Source organism: Lontra canadensis, unplaced genomic scaffold (genome assembly GCF_010015895.1).
Source record: "Lontra canadensis isolate GAN:19392208 unplaced genomic scaffold, GSC_riverotter_1.0 scaffold146, whole genome shotgun sequence".
Classification (NCBI taxonomy): Eukaryota; Metazoa; Chordata; class Mammalia; order Carnivora; family Mustelidae; genus Lontra; species Lontra canadensis.
The window spans coordinates 2,733,269-2,753,638 of record NW_022631140.1 but is presented as its reverse complement, the minus strand read 5'-3'; the positions used below and the strand labels follow the sequence as shown (position 1 = coordinate 2,753,638).

At 45.9% G+C, this 20,370-nt stretch overlaps 1 protein-coding gene across 1 annotated transcript in view; it reads left to right on the top strand.

Moving 5' to 3' along the window:
* OTOA (otoancorin) overlaps window positions 1-20,370 on the top strand; it is a 91,919-nt gene that overhangs the window by 29,271 nt on the left and 42,278 nt on the right. The window contains exons 15-23 of the mRNA XM_032844028.1: window positions 514-572; window positions 752-869; window positions 4,022-4,095; window positions 6,852-6,987; window positions 7,990-8,180; window positions 9,333-9,426; window positions 13,381-13,510; window positions 16,489-16,676; window positions 18,527-18,682. Of these exons, the coding sequence (XP_032699919.1) occupies window positions 514-572; window positions 752-869; window positions 4,022-4,095; window positions 6,852-6,987; window positions 7,990-8,180; window positions 9,333-9,426; window positions 13,381-13,510; window positions 16,489-16,676; window positions 18,527-18,682 (1,146 nt within the window). The remainder of the gene's footprint in view (window positions 1-513; window positions 573-751; window positions 870-4,021; window positions 4,096-6,851; window positions 6,988-7,989; window positions 8,181-9,332; window positions 9,427-13,380; window positions 13,511-16,488; window positions 16,677-18,526; window positions 18,683-20,370) is intronic.

The window sequence follows — 20,370 nt, the reverse complement described above, 5'->3', positions numbered from 1 at the left end:
TCCCCTGCCTACCAGGTGTTGTTCTTGTAGAGTGCCCGTCTGGGAGGGCTGGAGGGGAGCGTGTGCCACAAGCAGGAGTTACTTTATCGATGGTACTTTCTAGCCCCTCCTGGTCTAGTCATCCCTCCCTCCTGCTTTTGCTTCCTGGGCCCTGGCAGGGGGGCGGGGACACAGGAGCTGTCCAGCACCTTCACAGCTGATCCGCTGTGGACACATGATCACATGTCCATGTCCACACGTCCCCGTGTTCTAGAGATGGGGTCCTCCAGGTGGGGGAGCGAGAGCACGCGTCCTGCAGTTGCCAGTTCAGATCTCAGCTCTACCACCCAGCAACTGTATGGGCCTGGGTAAATAACATAGCCTGTTCAGCTTCCATTTCCCCATCTGTAAAATGGGATCATAGTGTGCCTTCCCCACAAGGCCTCCCGGTGCTGAGCACATACTGCATTCATCATGGTGCGTGAGTGAGTGAGTGAGGGCTCCTTCCACGCGGCAACCTTTCTCTTCCCTCAGGCCTTGTTCCTGTATAATCTTCTGTCGAAGTCGACCAGAAGGCCCAAGGAGCTCCTGAGGTAGGCGAGTGTACTCAGCCTGGGGGCTGATGAGCCCTTTGGAGGCTTATTTCCCGGGAAGGAGAGTTGGACCGTCCAGTCTGGAGCCTGTGCCCCAGCAGACCTGCCTTCTCTTGCCCCTTCTTCCCTCTCCCCTCCCTACGCCCTTCTTTACCCTGCTTCCTTGCTCTGTTTTCTAGCACAGGGCAGCTGATCAAAGGCGTGACGTGCTCCCACATAGATGCCATGAGTGTGGACTCCTTTCTGGCCCATTTCCACTATTTTGAGAACAACCTCTCCCTGCTCTCACCATATCAGGTACCATTACAGCACGTTCGAACTTCTGAGTCTCCGTCCCTGCCCCAGTCGTCGGCCCGGACTGACTCGGGGAGCTTATGCTATTTGTGCCAGGATTATTCCCATGCGAGTGCTGATGTGGGGCCAAATAGGGAACCAGGTTTTCTCCAGTTTTCTTTTTTAAAAAGATTTTATTTATTTATTTGGCAGACAGAGATCACAATTAGGCAGAGAGGCAGGCAGGGAAGAGGAGGAAGCAGGCTTCCTGCTGAGCAGAGCCCGATGCGGGGCTCGATCCCAGGACCCTGGGATCATGACCTGAGCCGAAGGCAGAGGCTTCAACCCACTGAGCCACCCAGGCGCCCTTCCAGTTTTCTTTTTTAAAAACTCCAGATACCCCTGTCTCTACAGCCAGAGTTTACCAGGTTGGTTATTCTAAATTCAGATCTGGACCTAAAAATACAGTTGTGGGGTATACCATTTGGCATGTTTATAATTAGGTCCCTAGACTGAAGGTCATTCCCTCCTCCCTGTCCTTCCCAGAGGTAGCCTGGAATGGAAACAGTACTTTAATAAGAGTATTTTCTTCTTCATTCAATCCTTTGTTTTCCAAATGGGTAGGGAGACTCTTTATCCCTTTGGGGAGACCAGAGGCAGAAACGAACTTTTCCCCGGATCTAAGCAAGTAAAACCAGGCTTTGGGAATAGTGTTTGGACTTGGGGGTCTAAGCTTTTGACGGGACAGGGTCCTGAGAGGGTGAGCAGGCAGAGACACAAGGCATCTGCCCGACTCTGGCCTGGTCTGTTGTAGATATGAATGCAAAGTTTCCAAATAATGAATTCTCTCCCCGAGAGCCAGGAAATAAGCGTAAAGCTTGGTGTGTAATCAAAGGTCGTTAGAGGAATAGGGAAAATTTTCACAAAGCCTTGTCATTGCCTTGGATTCAGTCAGTGGTTCTTGGATTTGAGTGTCAGCACTGCCTGGGATGCTGGAGTTGCTTGACGAGTATTAAGTTTCAGTTTTGCTCGATGAATAAATTCTAGAAATCTGCCGTGCAACACAGTGCCGACCACGAACAATGTGGTATGGTGGACTTCAGAATTTGCTAAGAGGGTAGATCCCATGTTAAGTGAAAAACAAAAACAAAAAGGAATAAAGGAAACTCTGGGAGGTGTTGGATGTGTCTATTACCTGGACTATGTGAGGGTGTCCCGGGCATTTGCACATGTCCAGACTCATCACCATGTATGCATTAGAGGTGCACGTCTTTGCATATCAATATACCTCAAGAAAGCTATTAAAAACCCCACAGAGCTAAAAAAAAAAGACCCCAATACAGATTGTGGGACCTCACTTGCAATTTCTGGGGTGAAGCCTGATAATTGACATTTCTAGCAGCTTTCTGATGAGAACTGTTGAACTGTATGAAAAGTCTTGCCCAGACAGGGAGGAAAGCAAATTATTTCGGTTACCTGGACCCTGGCATGGCAGTCTCCTTTATACTCATCAAACTGACCCAGTGGCTGGAGGTCAGACCCACTTTGAGGAAGATGACTGCCATGTGCAAGGAGGAAGAATTGTTCTAGCAAAGCCCCTTTCCTAGAGTCTTTAATTCTCAGGACCTTCAAATACCAGTTAATTAGAAAATTTGCCTTTGTTGTTTACACTTTTGTTGAAAACACATAATTATTATTGAAGAATAAAACAATATTTAGAGAGTAAAATATCCCCCAGTTTCCCCTGGAGCAGTGATTCTTGGAGGACTGTTTGGCCATATCTGGAGACACTTTTGGTTGTCACGCCTAGGGGAGAAGCATGTAGTGAGTAGAAACTAGGGATGCTGCTCACTTCCTACAATGCAGAGAAAAGCCCCACAGCAAAGGGTTGTCTGAACCCAACATCTTAAAGGTGCTGAGATTTGAGAGTCCCTATTTTTTTTTAATTTTATTTATTTGAGAGAGAGAAAGAGAGAGGGAATGCTCTAGCAGTGGGGAGGCACAGAGGGATAAGAAGACCCCCCATTGAGCAGAGAGTCCGATAAGGGGCTCCATCTCTGGACCCAGAGATCATGACCAGAGCCGAAAGCAGCTGTTTAACCGACTGGGCCAACAAGTACCCTGAGAGTCCCTCTTAAGGTAACCATGGGGAAAAGGTTGCTAGCGACTTGGAGAGTTTTTTTTGCATATATAAAACGTATTTACGTGTAATTTAAAAAACACAAATGACTTCATACTATATACATTGTTCTGTTTAACTTTCTATCACAGGCATGTGTGTGTGTTTGTGTGTGTATCTAAAATAGGTCATGGGGTGCCTGGGTGGCTCAGTGGGTTAAGCCTCTGCCTTCGGCTTGGGTCGTGATCCCGGGGTCCTGGGATTGAGCCCTGCATCGAGCTCTCTGCTCGGCAGGGAGCCTGCTTCTCCTCTCTCTCTCTCTCTGCCTACTTGTGGTCAAATAAAAAATAAAATAAAATAAAATAGGTCATGGCCATCATTCCATGTTGACAGATATAAATCTACCTTTTGAAACAAAACAGTTACATAGCACTCAGTTGTATGGATATACTATAGCCGACCTCACCAATCTCAAACCAAGGGACGGTGAACTTATATCTCTGCAAAAGATAAACATAGGTATATTAAAACTTTTAAAAGTTTTCCTGAGCAAAAATCAAGTGGTTTGGAGTGCTCTGGCAGAGGGAAAAGAATATTATATAGAAAAAGTGCAGATGCAGAGAAAGAAATTATTTGGTGATAGCTTAAAGCCTCATTGGTTCTTGATGTTTGGTTGTTGTCGGTGTTTTGATTTCGTAACCTTGAGGCGCTTGTGGACTTGGGTTTTGGTGTGCTCACATAGGGCACCATGTCATTAGGGCCACTTGGTCTGATGGCCTCCTTGTTTAATTAATTTAACATCACACTTTCTTGCAGTAATAAACAAAACAAGGTGAGCATTCTCAGACTTAAATTTTTGTGCTCGCCTTGTGATCGCCTCAGTGTCCTCATCCCTAAACTGGGCATAGTAGTGGTACCTCTACCATATGGTGTTCTATTAAATAATAAGTAAACATATATAGGGCACTTAGAACGGTGCCTGGTCCAGAGAAAGCACAGTCTGTGTTTGCTTTTATGATCATTGGACTAAATTCCTAGAACTGCTTTAATCTTTCAGGTTAATTGTTTGGCGTGGAAATACTGGGAGGTCTCCAGGTCCTCTATGCCACCTTTCCTCCTGGCTGTGCTCCCGTAAGTGAACATTGGCTCCCCTCTCTGGCCCAACAATGAGATCGGGGAGAGTCATCCAAGCCTTCTCACCCCTGGGTTTTTGTGAGGAGCCAGAGACAGAGTGCCTTCCAGAATTAAGCCCTTGTGAACCAGGATTTAAATTCTGTGAGCCCCATGTAGATATTTCAGACAGAATCTCTTGCTTCCCCCCCCTCCTGTTATTTAAAAACCAAAGCCAAAGCAATCCAAGCCTGAGTGAGTGCTGGTGAAGCAGGTCCCATCTGGGCTGACCTCTCAGCTGTGCCCGGGCTCAGGGTAATCAGGGCTGATGTGGGTCGTGGGGATTTCTCCTGGCACATGTGGGCTTCTAGGCATGGGAGCGGGAGCCCTGCTTTTCAAGCACAGTCTGGATACTCTCTTTGTCTTTATTTCCCTCTTCCTTCTCTTGCTGCTAATTGTCTTCATTTATTAAAAAAAATATTCACCAAATGTGTACTATATACTAGTTCTTAAAGATAATTTACTTTTCCCCTCTAAGAGCTTATAGTCTCTGGGAGGGGGAATATGCAAATACAAAACCAATTACAATGTCATGTTGGTATTTGGTTGAAGGTGATAGAGCCTTAACTCAAACTGGCAATTTTGGTTCAGGTAACTGGAAAGTCCTGGGATAGAGTTCAGGCATGCAGGCATGGCTTGATCCAGGGGCTCAGTGGTAAGCCATGTGTCTTTTTGGCCCTGCTTTCCTTTGTAGGCTTCTGTGCCAGGCAACTTCTTTCTCTATGGTGGTCTTTGGGAGATTCAAGGTCCTATCTTCCTGGTTAAAAGACTTTTTCTTGCCATCCTTCTCAGTATGTTGTGGGTTTGACTGGGGTCATTGAGTATGGATAACTCTGACTGGCTTAGTTTGGTATTTTACCCCTGGAGCCAAGAATGAAGTGGGGGTCCACCCCAAACCACAAGACTTCATGTGAAGATGGTGATTCTCCAAGAAAGCCAGGTGCTCTTACCATGGAAAAGAGTGATGGGTACAGGGCAGGGAGGGGGTACTATCTCCTTCAGACTGCAGAGTCAGAGGAGGCTAACCTGAAGCTCAGAGAATGAGCAGGGGTTTCAGAATTCAAGATGGACACCTCAGGCAGGGGCACAAGGGATGTTTGGTCCAGCAGTGACTGGGCAAGGGAAGCGAAGCACTCTGGGGAGCGCATGGTGTGTGTCTGCAGAGTAGCTGGGAGACAAAATGCCAGAGAGGGACAGTCAAATCAGGGAGGGGTTGTGTGACACCGTAAGGTGTTTCACATGTATTCTGGGCACAGATCCTGAGATTTATGTTTCAGAGAGATTATTATCTCTGTCCCATAGCAGACAGAATACAGGGGGCCTGGCCAGAAGGAGGGAGACATGGAAGCTTATTTCTAGAGCCTGGACCTTGGCCTGGTGGTCTCCTTCCACTGATCTGTGTCTCAGCTGAAAGACCTGTGTCTTAGAACAGGCTCCCAATCATTCTCCATTGCAGAGCCCTTTTGTACTTATCACTGGCTGATAAGAAATGGCCTGTTTTATTCACTGGTTTCTGTTGTCTTTACCCTGCTAGAATGAAGCATCCTGAGAACAGGGACCCACCCATCATGCAGTGTTTGTGATTGTAGCTGGGGCCCAGTACCATGCCTGGCATGCAGTAGATATTTGCTGAATGAATGAAGAGATAAATAAGATAGCAGTACTATGAATGGAGAGGCAAGAGTAGATTTAATATTAAGCTGGTAGCAATGACAGATTTGGGGAGAGAGGAAAAGAGACACTTGGGATGGCGTAGAGGAGGAAAAACATGCAGAATTTGGTTTTTGAACAGTCTAGTGGTCGTGATGAGTAGGCCATGTGGGTCTAGAGCAGTCTTTCTCAATCTTTGTTTCATTATTGCCTCCCTAAAGGGAACAATTTAAATTCTCCTGAATAAAAGAATTTACCAGGAATAAGATTTTGTTGAATAGGGCTGAGCTTTAGTGAGTCACAAATCATTGTAATAACTAAGATTTTTTTTTTAATTTGTTCCCTCTCTCTACCTGAACCAGTTTTTCTCCCCTTAGGGGGCCATATTGCCTCTCTTAAGAATACATGGTCAAAAGTTTTGGGGGGGCGGTTCTGGACTGGAGATACCAGAATCAGGTATCATTTCTCTTACTTTTTCCTGCTCTCTCTTTGTCTTTCTTTCTCCCTTTCTATTTTATTATCTCTCTTCTTTATCTCTTACTTCTTTTTCTTTTTCTTTCTCTTCATCTCCCCTCAACCAGTCCATCAGTCAACATATGTTTATGGAGATCCCATTCTCTGATCAATGTTACTGGGGGGCAGAAGAGAGGCATGATGGGAAGTCTGTTTCTTGCCCATAGAGGAGGGGCCTGATGGGGGCATCTGTTTCCTCCCCCACAGAAGAGGGGCATGATGGGAAGTCCATTTCCCCGCCCATCAAAGAGGGGAGTGATGGGGCATCTGTTTCCCTGTCCACAGAAGAGGGACCTGATGGGAAGTCCATTTCCCCACCCACTGAAGATTGGCAGGATGGGCAGTCTGTTTTCCTGCCCACAGAAGAGGGTAGTGATGGGTAGGAGGCTTGCTCCCTCCCAGGAGGAGCCATAACATCACTTGGGAGAACAAACATTTAAAGAACAGCCCTTATCCCAAGAGGGATAAGCTCTTGGGCATGTGAAGGCTGATTTCAGGGGCAAATGTCGAGTAGCCACTGTTTTCCTTCTCTCATTCTTCCCATCTCTTTCCAGGGCTCACTACCTGGCTTCTGTCCCAGCTTCCCAGTGTGTGCCCTTTCTCATCAGCCTGGGGAAGAGTCAGCTGGACTCCTTGGTTTTAGATTCCCACAAAAAGAATTCAGTCCTTAGGAAGGTACAGCAGTGCCTGGTAAGGAAACTCTTCCTGGGTGACACTCCTGGTGTCCCTTCCTCCCTGAGGGTTTGTGGCCATCCCAGGGAGCCCTCAAGGGATCTGGCTGGGTTCTCAAGCTTGTGGTGATGGCTCGAGGTCTGACTTGTGGGTCTCAAACCTGACCCTGGGACCCTGGGTGGGATGATGTTGGTCATTGGTTCTGAGAACTGTCATCCTGGGCTTGAATGATGGGAGGCTGCTCCAGGGGACTTGAGAGATTATGGTACACAGAGACTTCGATCTAGACTGATCAACACTGGCCTCTGACAGTGATCGGTTATGTGGCTTCTGGCAAGTCATTCCCTTCCCTGAGCCTCAGTCTTCTCATCCCTAAAATGGGTGCAAGAGTTATTGCACAGAATTATTGAGGGCATGAAATAGGTAATATATTGTTCAATGCCAAGACCCAAAGAACACACTGAGTGTGAATCCTACCTAGGCTTGCAACTGGCTAGCAGTTACTTTATCTTTAAAGAGTGGGTGGTATTTGTACTTATCTCTTATAATTACTTTGAAGATGAAGATTAAGACCTGCAAGCTGTTAGGACATGGCCTGGCATGTATTAAACACTCAAATGTTATCTACTTTTGTCATTTGGAAAAAGCGTTTTAGAGGGTTTTGAGTCCCATACAGATTTTGAGGTGCTGTTTTTATTCTTGCTGTAGTATCATGAGCATGGTTGTGGAACTCTGGGGTATCCTCAGAGCAATGGCACCAATGATGACATCAGTCCTCATTTATGGAGGGTTTACCACATGGCACATATTCTACCCACACCAGCTCCCTGGTGGGACCTCCTAGCCTTCCGAGGCCTGCCTCCCTGGGGTAAAATCAGACCCCGTGCTGTCTTTTCTAGTCCATGGTAGGGGGGTGATTTAGGTCCTGGAAACACAAGGTTGGGGACTGGGATGTGTCGTGGAGGGATCACGATCTTGAGTTTGCTGGATCTTCCCATCAGCTCCTCTTGTCGGTTTCAGAACAACTCCATTGCCGACGAGTATGCGGTAGACATCGTGGGGAAACTGCTCTGCCACTTGCCAGCTGCTGTCCTCCACCGAGGGGTCTCTGCCCGAGCCTGGGCCACAGCCCTGCACGTGCTCAGAGACTGCCCAGAGCTCAGCCCCGAGCAGAAGGCTGCAGTGAGGCTCAGGCTCCTGGAACAGTGCGGGTGAGGAGGGGCAAGAGCCTGGCTTCCAGGGGTTGGGGGGCCAGAGGGCGGCCAAGCGGCGTTTAACCCTGCCTCTCCTGCCTTCCAAACAGAGCGAGTCTCTAGCTAAGGACAAGGTTGGCCGCTTACATTTATTCTAGAAATGTGACCTTTCTTTTTTGGGGCCTCAGATGCCCTATAAAGTGAGAACAATAGTAGTTTCTCTGCAGACCTCACGTGGTTGTCACCAATACATCTTGGTATATTTAAGGGCAGGAATTTTGAAAAGACGGCACTTTACAAATGCAAGGAGCTGGCATCTTTATTCTTATGAAATAATAACAACAACAACACTAATAATAATACAGTAATAAAAGCACTGTCAGCTCTGGGTCCGTGGGAGCTCTGGGCAGGGTAGGGGGGCAAGGAAAGGGGGGGCAGACACAGAACTATTCTTTCTCATGTAGAGTCTTTTGAAGTTGGGGCAGGTATTTGAGTGGGACCTAGCCATCAGTCAGTGGTTCAAAAACAAACGTTTCTGGAGTAATTACTGTGTCCCAGGCACATGGGACGTGGACTTGGGAAGCTGACTCCTTTGGTTAAAATTTTGTGTGCATCCTCTATTGTCTCTGTGACCTGGGAAAAGCTACTTAATTTTTTTTGCACTTTAATTTCTACATCTGTGGAATGGGGACAGTAATGGAAGAGGAAGGACAGGCTGTGATGTAAGTGACAGAAATTCAACAATTCAAGCTAAAAAAGAAGTGGGAATTTACTGAGATCAGAAACAGAACGTAATGGAAGACTCCAGGGTATACTTCAGGCCTGACCAGATCCCGAGGCTCAAGTGATGTTGTCGGGAGTATGTTCCTTCCAGCCCTCAGCTCTGTGCTCCTTGGTGGGGCCTCTGTTCTCTCCACGTGGTAATGGGAATGGCTTCCAATATTCCCTTTACTGCTAGAGACACCAGGAGAAAGAGGGCTTCTCTAGTGGTTCCAACAAAATTCCCAAGGATGACTTGGCATCCTGCCTGTGCTAGCCTGGGTCTCCTGCCTGTTCTTTAGGTTGGGGAAGTGGGACTGGTCCAGGTATGAAGTCGGTTTGTTCCTGTAAGAAAAGGATGCTGTGAGACAGGGACAGTGTTTCTGTTGACTGCTTATCCTCTCCTCCTAGACTCCCCCAGAACTGGACCGCTGAGACGGCAAAGGACTTGGGACCCTTTCTAATGCTTTTTTCAGAAGACGAATTAAGCTCTGTTGCCACAAAGGTACCTCTGTATTCCATCCTTGGAAGGCGGAAGGGATTTGAAGGGGCAGAGAAAGTGTGGTCAGTTGTAACTGACCACTGGGTTTACTGCCTGTTTGCTTTCTGGAACCTTCCTCCCTGCCTCAGAGGGCTCAGGTGTTTCCAGCTCTGCTCTAGGATGCCCAGGGTTTGGGAAAAGGGAGTAAGGCAGCAGCAAAACCAACTCTGGGCTCTTCACATGGCCTTCGGGGCAGCTGTGCCCAGACTAGATGCTGTAGGTCAGCGACAACCCTGCTGTCCACAAGCTTTCCACATGCAGGCTGTGTTTGCGCACCTACACACAGCATTGCCATAAACACATGCACACCTATGTCCAGTGTGTGCAGTCACATTTCATCCAAAACCAAATCCTTGTGGAGCATTGCCTTTGGGCACACACTTTATTTGGAGCAACTCTCCAAAGGTTAGACAGCGTAGGCCAAGAGCCGTTCTAAACAGGCACCCGTTTGTCATCTGTTTGCTGTATAATGAAGCCGCGCAATCTCGTTGGCGGACAACAATAAGCATTAACTACTTGCAGACTGGTCTGTGGTCACCGGGACCGCTCTGCTTCCAGAGTGTGCTTCTGGGGCTCAGGCTACCTGGAGCTCGTTCTTCTCACCATGAAGGTCTGAAACTCCAGAAGAGGGAGCCCCAAAGTGCAAGTGCAATTTTCTTTTAAGGCCTCCACCGGGAAACACCATACTATCATTTTCCATTGGCCAAAAGCTAGTCACATGACCAAGCTCAGCCTCCAGGGGGTGGAAGTAGTCTCCTTCCTGCGGAAGTGGAGGGCGGGAGGGAGTAAGTGTTTGCTGGATGAGATTCAGAGGGACCGCAAGGCGTATCCCCACACTCTCGTCCCTGTACGTGGGTGTGCAAGGTGTACGTTGTCATACGTGCTCAGCAGAACCAGAATACACCGCGTGTCACCCACGGTCACACCCGACCTGCCTTCCAACGTCCAGGCATGGCCAAATCGTCTTCTGGGGTATCCAGACGTACAGTCATAAGCAGCAGATGCTTATATATTATATACTTATCTAATCTTATGAAGATCAATTTTTGAAATTGAAAAAGTTTTATCTCAGTACAGTTAAATCTCAGAAACACAGTGCAGGGTTAAAAAAGGTTAAGTTGCAGAAGCCTGCGGTATGGTAGGATATGAAATAAACAAATCTTAGATTTTTTTTCACTAGGAAAATGCTATAATGGTAGTGGGTTTTTTTTTTTTCCACCATGAAAATAGTCTTATTAAAATTTTAAGTACATGCAAAAACAGTTTTAGATGTAAGTCAGGTTTAGAAGTGCATGAGAATGGTTAATGCCAAATTCAGGGTGCTGTTTATTTCAGGGGAAGTAAGACCAAAGAGGGAGGGAAGGACCTATCAATTATATTTGTGATGTTTTATTTCTTAAGTTAGGTTGTGGGTACATGGGTGTTGTGTTGTATTAGTCTCTCTACTTTTTTTTTTTTCAATGACATTTTTTTTTTAAGATTTTATTTATTTATTTGACAGAGAGAGAGAGATCACAAGTAGGCAGAGAAGCAGGCAGAGGGGAAAGGGGGAAGTAGGCTCCCTGCTCAGCAGAGCCCTGATGTGGGGCTCGATCCCAGGACCCTGGGATCATGACCTGAGCTGAAGGCAGAGGCTTAACCCACTGAGCCACCCAGGCGCCCCAATGACTGACATCTTTAATAAGACAAGTAATATATGCTCCTGGTTAAGAAATTTCAACTATACCAGAAGTTAAAGGATGACAGACTGTGCCCCCCTCTACCTCCCACTTTAAGTCCCCAGCCTGTCTACCCAGAGGTGATCACTCTTCCCAGATTCTGCTCCATCCTTTCAGAAAAATCCTCTTCCTGCTTATATATGTTCTTTCCCTAAAGAACACAGAATGGGGGGGGGTGCCTGGGTGGTTCAGTGGGTTAAGCCTCTGCCTTCGGCTCGGGTCATGGTGCTAGGGTCTTGGGATTGAGCCCCACATCGGGCTCTCTGCTCGGCAGGGAGCCTGCTTCCTCCTCTCTCTCTCTCTCTGCCTGCCTCTCCGCCTACTTGTGATCTCTATCGAATAAATAAAGAAAAATCTTAAAAAAAAAATCGCAGAATGGGGGGCGCCTGGGTGGCTCGGTGGGTTGAGCCTCTGCCTTCGTCTCGGGTCATGATCTCAGGGTCCTGGGATCGAGCCCCGCATCAGGCTCCCTGCTCAGTGGGGAGCAGTCCCTCCTCAGCCTGCTTCTTCACCTACTTGTGATCTCTGTCAAATAAATAAATAAAATAAAATAAAAAAAACAGAATGGAAAATACCATTCACTCTGCCATGCATTTTCTGTTTCTTTCCTTCTTTCTTTCTTTCTTTCTTTCTTAAGATTTTATTTATTTATTTGACAGACAGAGATCACAAGTAGGCAGAGAGAGAGGAGGAAACAGGCTCCCTGCTAAGCAGAGAGCCCGATGCGGGGCTTGATCCCAGGAACCTAGGATCATGACCTGAGCCAAAGGCAGAGGATTTAACCCACTAAGCCACCCAGGCGCTCCTGCATTTTGCTTTTTAAGAGTTAACAATGTCTTCTTGTGAGTTGCTTGTGACCTTAGCTGCACGTGACAATCACTGGAGACATTCTAAAAGGACACTGACATGGCCTCCAGCCCAGGCCAGTGGTCTTAGAATCTCCAGGGTGGGGCCTGGGTGTCTGAAGATTTCCCAGGTGATTGTCACCTGCAGCGGGGTTGGGGAACTACTGGGGTTTAGAGTGGGATGCTGATTCTGAAGGTTAGAATTGAAAAAGGAGCTAGTATAACCTGAGGGGCTTTCTCTTTGGACAGAGTGGGGCCCAGTGACCCATCCTGTGTGAGAGAGTTTGGAAAATGCTCTGCACTCATGGTGGGTCTGCCAGTAATATCCTGGGTCTTGACACATCACACCGGTTCTAGATGGGAAATGGCACCTTCTCCAGGGCAACTGGAGGATCCTTCGTTTCTAGTCTCCACTCGGAATTAGAGATAATTCTCTCTTTCTCTTAAAAAAAAAAATTATTTGAGAAAGAGAGCGTGAGGAGGGATGGGCCTGAAGGAGCGGGGGGTGGGGGGAGGTAGAGAGAGAGAGAGAGAGAGAGAGAGAGAGAATATTAATCTCAAACAGACTGCCCACTGAGCACAGGGCCAGACCCCACAACCACAAGATCACAGCCTGAGCCAAAATCAAGAGTTGGATGGTCCGCCCACCAAGCCACCCGGGAGCCCCCTCTCTTTCATCTTTTTTATGATACATGTAAAGTTTAGTGAAAAAAAAATTTTTTTTAAAGATTTTATTTATTTATTTGACAGAGATCACAAGTAGGCAGAGAGGGGTAGGGGGAGGGAAGCAGGCTCCCCGCTGAGCAGAGAGCCGGATTCGGGGCTCCATCTCAGGGCCCTGAGATCATGACCTGAGCCAAAGGCAGAGACTTTAGCCCACTGAGCCACCCAGGGACCCCAAGTTTAGTGAAAATTTAAAAACAATGCCAGACCAAAGCAGGATAAGCTCCCCTGCATTTCTGATAGATCTTACCAGGTTGCTTCGGTAATTCTGCACCATTTAACCGTCTCACAGAAGAGCAAGCCTACGCATTTACTGTATTTTGCTCAGCATTAAACCTTATCGCTTCATCTTATTTTTAGGCGTTATCACTTTCTTTTATTTTTGGTAATCGTGAAAAACAATAAGTACTTGAGCTATTGAACGTTTATGGGATTGCTAATGGGGTTAAGAATTATTTTGGATGATTCTTTGTAGAGACCGAATTAGTTGGGCTCAGGGATAAATTTAAAGAAGAAGCTGCTATAGAAGAAACACAACCCCTGAGGGACCAAGTAGTATCACAGTGTAAATCTGTGTTTAATGTACTTTAATTATTATGTGTTCCTCCTCCTTCCTCTTCTTTCCTGCACAGTTTCCTGATATCCTTCAGCAGACAGCGTCCAAGACAGCTGGGACCTTGCCCCCGCAAGGATTCCTCCGGGCTGTCTTTGAATCTGTCCGGAACAGCAGGGAGAAGAGCCCCAGCTCGGCCCCCAGCCCCGGTGAGTGTTTCCGGGGTGTCTCAACCGGAGCCAGGGCGGTGGTCTTTGACCGAGTCCCTGACATCCAGAGGGGCTCCTTTGTCCAGGGGACTGGATGCAAAGTTGGCAGAGCAGAAGCATGGCAGAAAGCCACAAGCCAAAGTATGACCTCTGTAGTAAAGCAATCTGGAAACCGTCTTGGGCTCCTTACCCAGGCCAGTCAGTTAAATGGTGATCACGTGGCAACAAACATTTCAAAAGAATTGACTTAAAGGGTATGGATGGCTGAGTGACAGTGTTTTGCAGGGCTGGGGCCAGGCTGTGAAGCCTGGATCTGTTGCTTACTGGCAGTGGGACTTTGGGTAAGCCCTTTAACCTCTCTGTGCCTCGGTGTTCATCCTCTCCGTAAGATGGGGAGAATGAGAGTCCTTACCTCCTTAGGTTGTCATGAGGGTTAGTGGACTGGAACCTGTCAGGCTGTTCAAAACAGTGCCCGGGCAATGTAGGAAATGCTCCAGAGGTGTTCGCTGTTTTTATGACTTTCATGCACCCACTGAGCACAGACCTGTGCCAAGCAGGCAGGGACGAGGTTAATCAGACCCAGTAATAATTATAAGACTAGTAGCTGGCAGTCAGTGCTTGCTTTCTGTCCTGCCAAAATAATTATGGAGTACTGAGTGTGTGGAGAAAACAAAAATCCCTGTGCTCGCAGAGGACAAGGGGCTGGGACGTGGGGGCGGGCACCCAGCAGTAAATCACACATACAGTAAAAGATGTAGTTTTTTTGTGGGATGATAAGTGCCACAAAGGAAAATAAAGCCAGGCAAGGAGAGGGTCAGTGAGTGGTGTGGGGGTGGGGAGTTATAATTTGCAAAGAGAACTGTAGAGGTGGGTTTCACTGAGGAGGGGACATTTCAGGAAAGCCCAAGGGAACGTGGGAGCGGACTGTGTGGACATGTGGCGTCGGAGTCTTCCAGGCAAATGGAAGTGTAACAGGAACAGAAATGAATGGGACGCGAGAGACCAGTGTGGCTGGACTGCACGAGAGACAAGGCCATGTAGGGCTTTATAAAGGAAGCCCGAAGGACTTTCTTTGTCTTTGTCTTTTGGTTGGGGTTTCACGGAAGCACCAAGCAAAGAAGTGTCACAGTCTGATTCATGTTGATCTTGGGTGGTCCTCTCTCCGTGTACCTCTGTCCTGGGCTTGCTCCCATTTTCTTGACAAGGGAAACTGAGGTTTAGAGAGAGATTAAGAGGCTTGGCCAAAGTCGTGGAGTGAACAATGCAGCTCTGGGATTGGTACCCAGAGCTGGTGATGATCACCACTACTAGCTCCTCCTGCCCTCACAGCCCAGCAGTGCACTCGTCACGTGGCAGGCGTCCTGCTCTGTGCGTGTGGGTGTGCAGAAGGGAGACCCGCCACACTCTGGGGAGGACACTCTGTCATGACTGTGTCCCCAGAGTTTTCTTTCGTGGTTCTGGGTACTCATTACTGCTGTGCTTGTAGTAGTTAATGGCATAGCAGAATTACTGGTTGGTTTCATTTTAGTTAATTTATGTGTGTGTGTGTTGATTCATTCAACAAATACTTGCTAAACACCTACTATGTGCCAGGCAGGGACCACAGCAGGAGAAGGCCAAGTTCCTGCCGCACGGTATAACCATTTGGTTCCTCTCTAATTCTGTACTATCACTGGATCCTGTTTTCATTGGAAAGTCGGGGTGGAGTAGGGGAATCTAGGACGGTTGTGTCTTTTGTGGTAAAAATGCTTGAGGACCACATGTGGTGACCTGGGTTTGGTCTGCTTTCACCTCCTGGAGTCCAGTGAGTTGCCGCTGAGAGGCAGTGAGGAGGGAGTGGCCACAGGGCTTGGGCGTGGTCTGGCTGGGGGTTGCTGGTCATTCTGTGCACCTCAGGGGTGGACCGCTGCTAAGACAGGAGAGCCAGGATTGCTCTTCGGACGAGGAGCTTTGGGTTTTCTCCCAGTGGAGCAACAGGGGAGAAATATATCTGTGTGTTGATGATGTTAACTGGTTTAACCATGTTGAGATTCAGCTCAGTCAAAGACTGAAATGGATGGGTTTCTCCTGTCGCCAAGGAAAATGCAGCAGGCCCATTTCTCCTCTTTCCCAGAAAGTGGGAAGGCCATAGCCCCCACGATGCCAAATCGTTCTTCTTTCCCACACTTGAAGATTTTATTTATTTACTTGATAGAGAGCATGCCTGAGTGTGCACCACACACACACACACACACACACACACACGCACACAAAAGTGGGGTAAAGAAACAGAGGGAGAGGGAGAAGCAGACTCCCTGCTGAGCAGGGAGCCTGATGAATATGGGACTCGATCCCAGGACCCCGGGATCATGACTCGAGCTAAAGGCAGACACTTAACAGACTGACCCACTCAGGCATCCCACCCTTACCATACTCTTTTTTTCCTTGTAATTCTGGAAGCCTTAACTTTGGGTTGCAAATAAATGCCTGAGGTGGCAGCTGCTTTGAACATAACTAATGAAGATAGTTAACAAGTATTGAGCGCTTACTGTATACCTGGCATTATTCTAAGTGCTTCATATATAATAATACATTTAATCCTTCCAAAAATTTGATGAGATAATTTTATCCTCATTTTATTGACGAGGGAACTGAGGCAGAGAAGGGTTAAAGAGCTTTGGATTTGAATCTGAAACCAGAATTGTTCACCGCCAGCAACCACTGTCCTCCAGGCAAGTTGGAGCCCCACGGTAGTGCTGCAGAGCTCCTACTATGTGCATGTGGCCGTGAAAAAGTTTGGCATTTCCGTGATTTTGTTACCAGGTAATTAGCAAGAAGTGCCGGAAGTGGGATTAAAGCTGTCCCCCACGTCCCTGCTCTCAGTGTCTATGCTGTGCTGCCCCTCCTGAGTAAATCTACCCAGGCAAGGAGATTACTCATTTCAATAAAGACTAACATTCCCTGAAGCTCTCTTCCCTCTGTTCCTCCCCGTTCTTGAGGTTGCCATGGAGTCATGCCTCCTTCTTCTGGTGACATCCTAAAGTTGGCAGAAGCCAATGCCTGCTGGGCCCCCGCCGACCTGCTCTGCATGGAGGAATCCACGTTCACCCGGAACGTGGAGCTTCTGGGGGCCGTCAGGGGTTTCAGGCTGCCTCAGCTGATGACCCTGAAGGAGAAGGCTGTACAGGTAAAGCCCACCTCAGGGAGGGAGCATTCAAGAGAGGGAAAACCCCAGCATGATGGTCCCAGCACTTCTGTGCAAAGAGCCCACCCCAGGGACTTTTCACGGGCGCTGCTCTCTCGTTGCAGTTTCTCTCCATCAACTGGGTGTCATAGGTGTGTGCTCCACATCCAAGAAATTTCTAGTTCCTCCCTCTCGGGCTGTGGCAGAGAACAGAGATGTGTCTTGGCATCTCATGGACACTCAGTAGAAGTTCTGTGGATGTTCTGGTGCCTCTGACTGAGACTGTTTCCAGGAATGGTGTCTTTTCTTTCTCCACTGGGAGAACCACAATTGCTGCTTACAGCAGGTTTTCTCAGAATCCTTTGGAAACGTGTGGAAAACAGCCGAAAGGAGTAAAAAGGGGTCTACAAGTCTTTTTTTCCATCTTTATAAAGATCCCTTTGAGTGGCTTGTTTCAGCCATTTGAATAGTTGTAGAGTATCTGGTTATCCTTGCGGGGTTAAGACAGTAAGTTCCTTAAAATTATACTTTATAACTCATTTTTATATAAAGGACCCAAGTTTATTGTAGAAAAGTTAGAAAACAATAAAGAAAATCTGTCATAATCTTCTACCCAGAGATAAGCACTGTTAAGATTTTGATATATTCACCTGAATTTCCCCAGACTTCTGTGTATATGTATCAGATGTATTTATGTATTTCATGTATACTCACACATATATGTTAGAAAAAAATAGTGTCATGCCCACCCCTATTCGGTAACTTGCTGTCTACACCCAACAGTATAAACGCATATTTTTCCATATCAGAAATATAAATTTATATCAGCATTTTAAACACTTGTGTAATATTTCATTTTATGATTGGTACTTTTTTCTGGTCCTTGTTTATTGAACAATTATTATTGAGCAAATTGGTAGACTTTTAGTTTGCTTATATATTTTTAATGCCTCAGGGTACCTATTTGTACATATTTTGGGGGGCATTTATCTCATGATTTACTTAGGCTAAATTCCTGAGGTGGAATTCTGGGGTCACGGCATACAAATATCTTAAAAACTATTGATACACATAACCAAATTCCCCTCCGAAAAGTATGTACCAATTTATATTCTCAATATCAGTAAATGAGGATATCCTTTACCCCATATCTTTTCAACACCATAAATGATCATTCTTTTTATTCCTTGTCAATATGATCAGCTCACATGGTATTCTTTGATTGTTGATAATGTACAATTTAAGAAAAATTGACCAAGACTGGACTTTTTTCCATGTCTGTTTCTTCCTTTGTGAATTTCTTGTTCATATCTTTTTTTTTTTCAAAAACCAGTAAAACTTTGTTTCTGTTCTTTTGCCATGAACAGAAAACTAGAGAAAACAAAAATGTTTTGTATTTACAAAGATAAAGGGTCTCTTTAGCCAGAAAAAATCAAAACCTCGAACTACAATAAGGAGGATAAAAACATCTTCCCTCACATCCCTTGATGTCATTGTCCTTGTCATCTTAGGTGAAACCTTAATCCACTGGCCAGGGATCCTTTATGGGGCCAAATCAAGATGAGGGCCAAGAAATCAGACCAATAAAGTCCCATGATATAAAGTTGTTCTGTTTGTGTGTTTTTTATGTATGTATATATATGTACATATGTATGTATGTATGTGTATATATATATGTATATACATATACATATATGTATGTATATATTAAAGCTAATGTGGTTGTCTTTTTTATTGACTTATAAGAGAACTTTGTATATTAAAGAGCTTTACCCTATGTCTGTTTAAAATACTATTAGTAATGGTCAGTCTAATCTGGATTTTTTGGATTTTTTTTTTTTTTTCATTTGAAGGTTTGGGACATGCCTTCTTACTGGAAAGAATACCATATCGCCTCGCTGGGGCGCATTGCTCTGGCTCTTAATGAGAGTGAGCTGGAGCAGCTGGATCTCAGCTCCATCGACACTGTGGCTTCCCTAAGCTGGCAGACAGAATGGACGCCAGGACAGGTGGGTAGATGCTGGTTGATCTTTTAAATATTCCATTTCCGTCTTAATTTTGCATGCATTTTCCTTTATGTCCTTGAACATACAGTATTTATAATAGCTGCTTTAAAATCTTTGCTGCTAATTCTGTCATCAGTTATTTCTGAGTCTGTTTCTGTGGACTAAGTTGTTTTTGTTTTTTTTTTAAAGATTTTATTTATTTATTTGACAGACAAAAATCACAAGCAGGCAGAGGCAGGCAGAGAGAGGAGGAAGCAGGCTCCCCGCTGAGCAGAGAGCCCAATGTGGGGCTCTATCCCAGGATCCTGGGATCATGACCTGAGCCGAAGGCAGAGGCTTAACCCACTGAGCCACCCAGGCACCCCTCTGTGGACTAAGTTTTAATCTTAGTTATGGGTTATGTATTTTTATCTTATATGCAAGGCTGGTAATTTTGACTGGTTAATGGACATTGCAAATTTTATATTTTAAAATGTTTGATTTGGTTGTACTCCTTTGATGGATATTGGGTTTTGTTCTGGCACTCATTCATTCATTCATTCATTCATTTATATGTTTTTAAACATTTTTAAAAATTTAAATTCAATTAATTAGGGATGCCTGGGTAGCTCAGTTGGTTAAATGTCTGCCTTCAGCTCAGGTCATGATCGCAGGGTCCTGGGATCCAGTCCCACATTGGTCTCCATGCTCAGTAGGGAACCTGCTTCTCCCTTTGCCTCTGCTCTACCCCACTCTCTCTCTCCAATGAATAAATAATCTTTAAAAATAAATAAATAAATTCAATTAATTAACATATCATTATATGATATTACTGGTTTCAGAGGTAGAGGTCAGTGATTCATCAGTCTTAATTTTTTTAAAGAAGATTTTATTTAGTAATTTGACAGAGAGACAGAGAGCACAAGTAGGCAGAGCAGCAGGCAGAGGGAGAGGGAGAAGCAGGCTCTCTGAAAGCAGGGAGCCTGATGTAGGGCTCGATCCCAGGACCCTGGGATCATGACCTGAGCTGCCCAGGCACCACAGTGATTCATCAGTCTTATATAATAACCAGAGCTTATTACTTCGCATCCCTCCTTAATGTCCATCACCCAATTACCCCAACCCTCCACCTCTTACCTCTAGCAACCCTGATTGTGTTCCCTGTGATTAAGAATCTCTTGTGGTTTGTCTCCCTCTCTGATTTCATCTTGTTTTATTATTTCCTCCCTTCTGCTATGATCCTCTGTTTTGTTTTTTAGATTCCACATATCAGTGGATTATATGATTATATGATAATTGTCTTTCTCTGATTGACTTATTTTGCTTAGCATAATACTCTCTAGTTCTATCCACGTCATTGCGAACAGCAAGATTTCATTTTTTGATGGCTGTGTAGTATCCCATTGTATATATACCACATCTTTATCCGTTCATCTGTTGATGAGTACCTGGGCTCTTTCCACAGTTTGGCTATGGTGGACATTGCTACTGTAAACATTCGGGGGCACGTGTCCCTTCAGATCATGACTGGCATACATTTAAATTACTTTCAAATTAGTTTGATCCTTTTGAGGCTTCCTTTATAAAAATTCATTTATTTATTAACATTTAAAAATATTTATTTGGGAGCAAGAGAGCAGAGAGAGTGAGAGAGAGAGAGAATGAGCAGGGGTAGAGGGGCAGAGGGAGGAAAAGCAGTTTCCTTGCTGAGC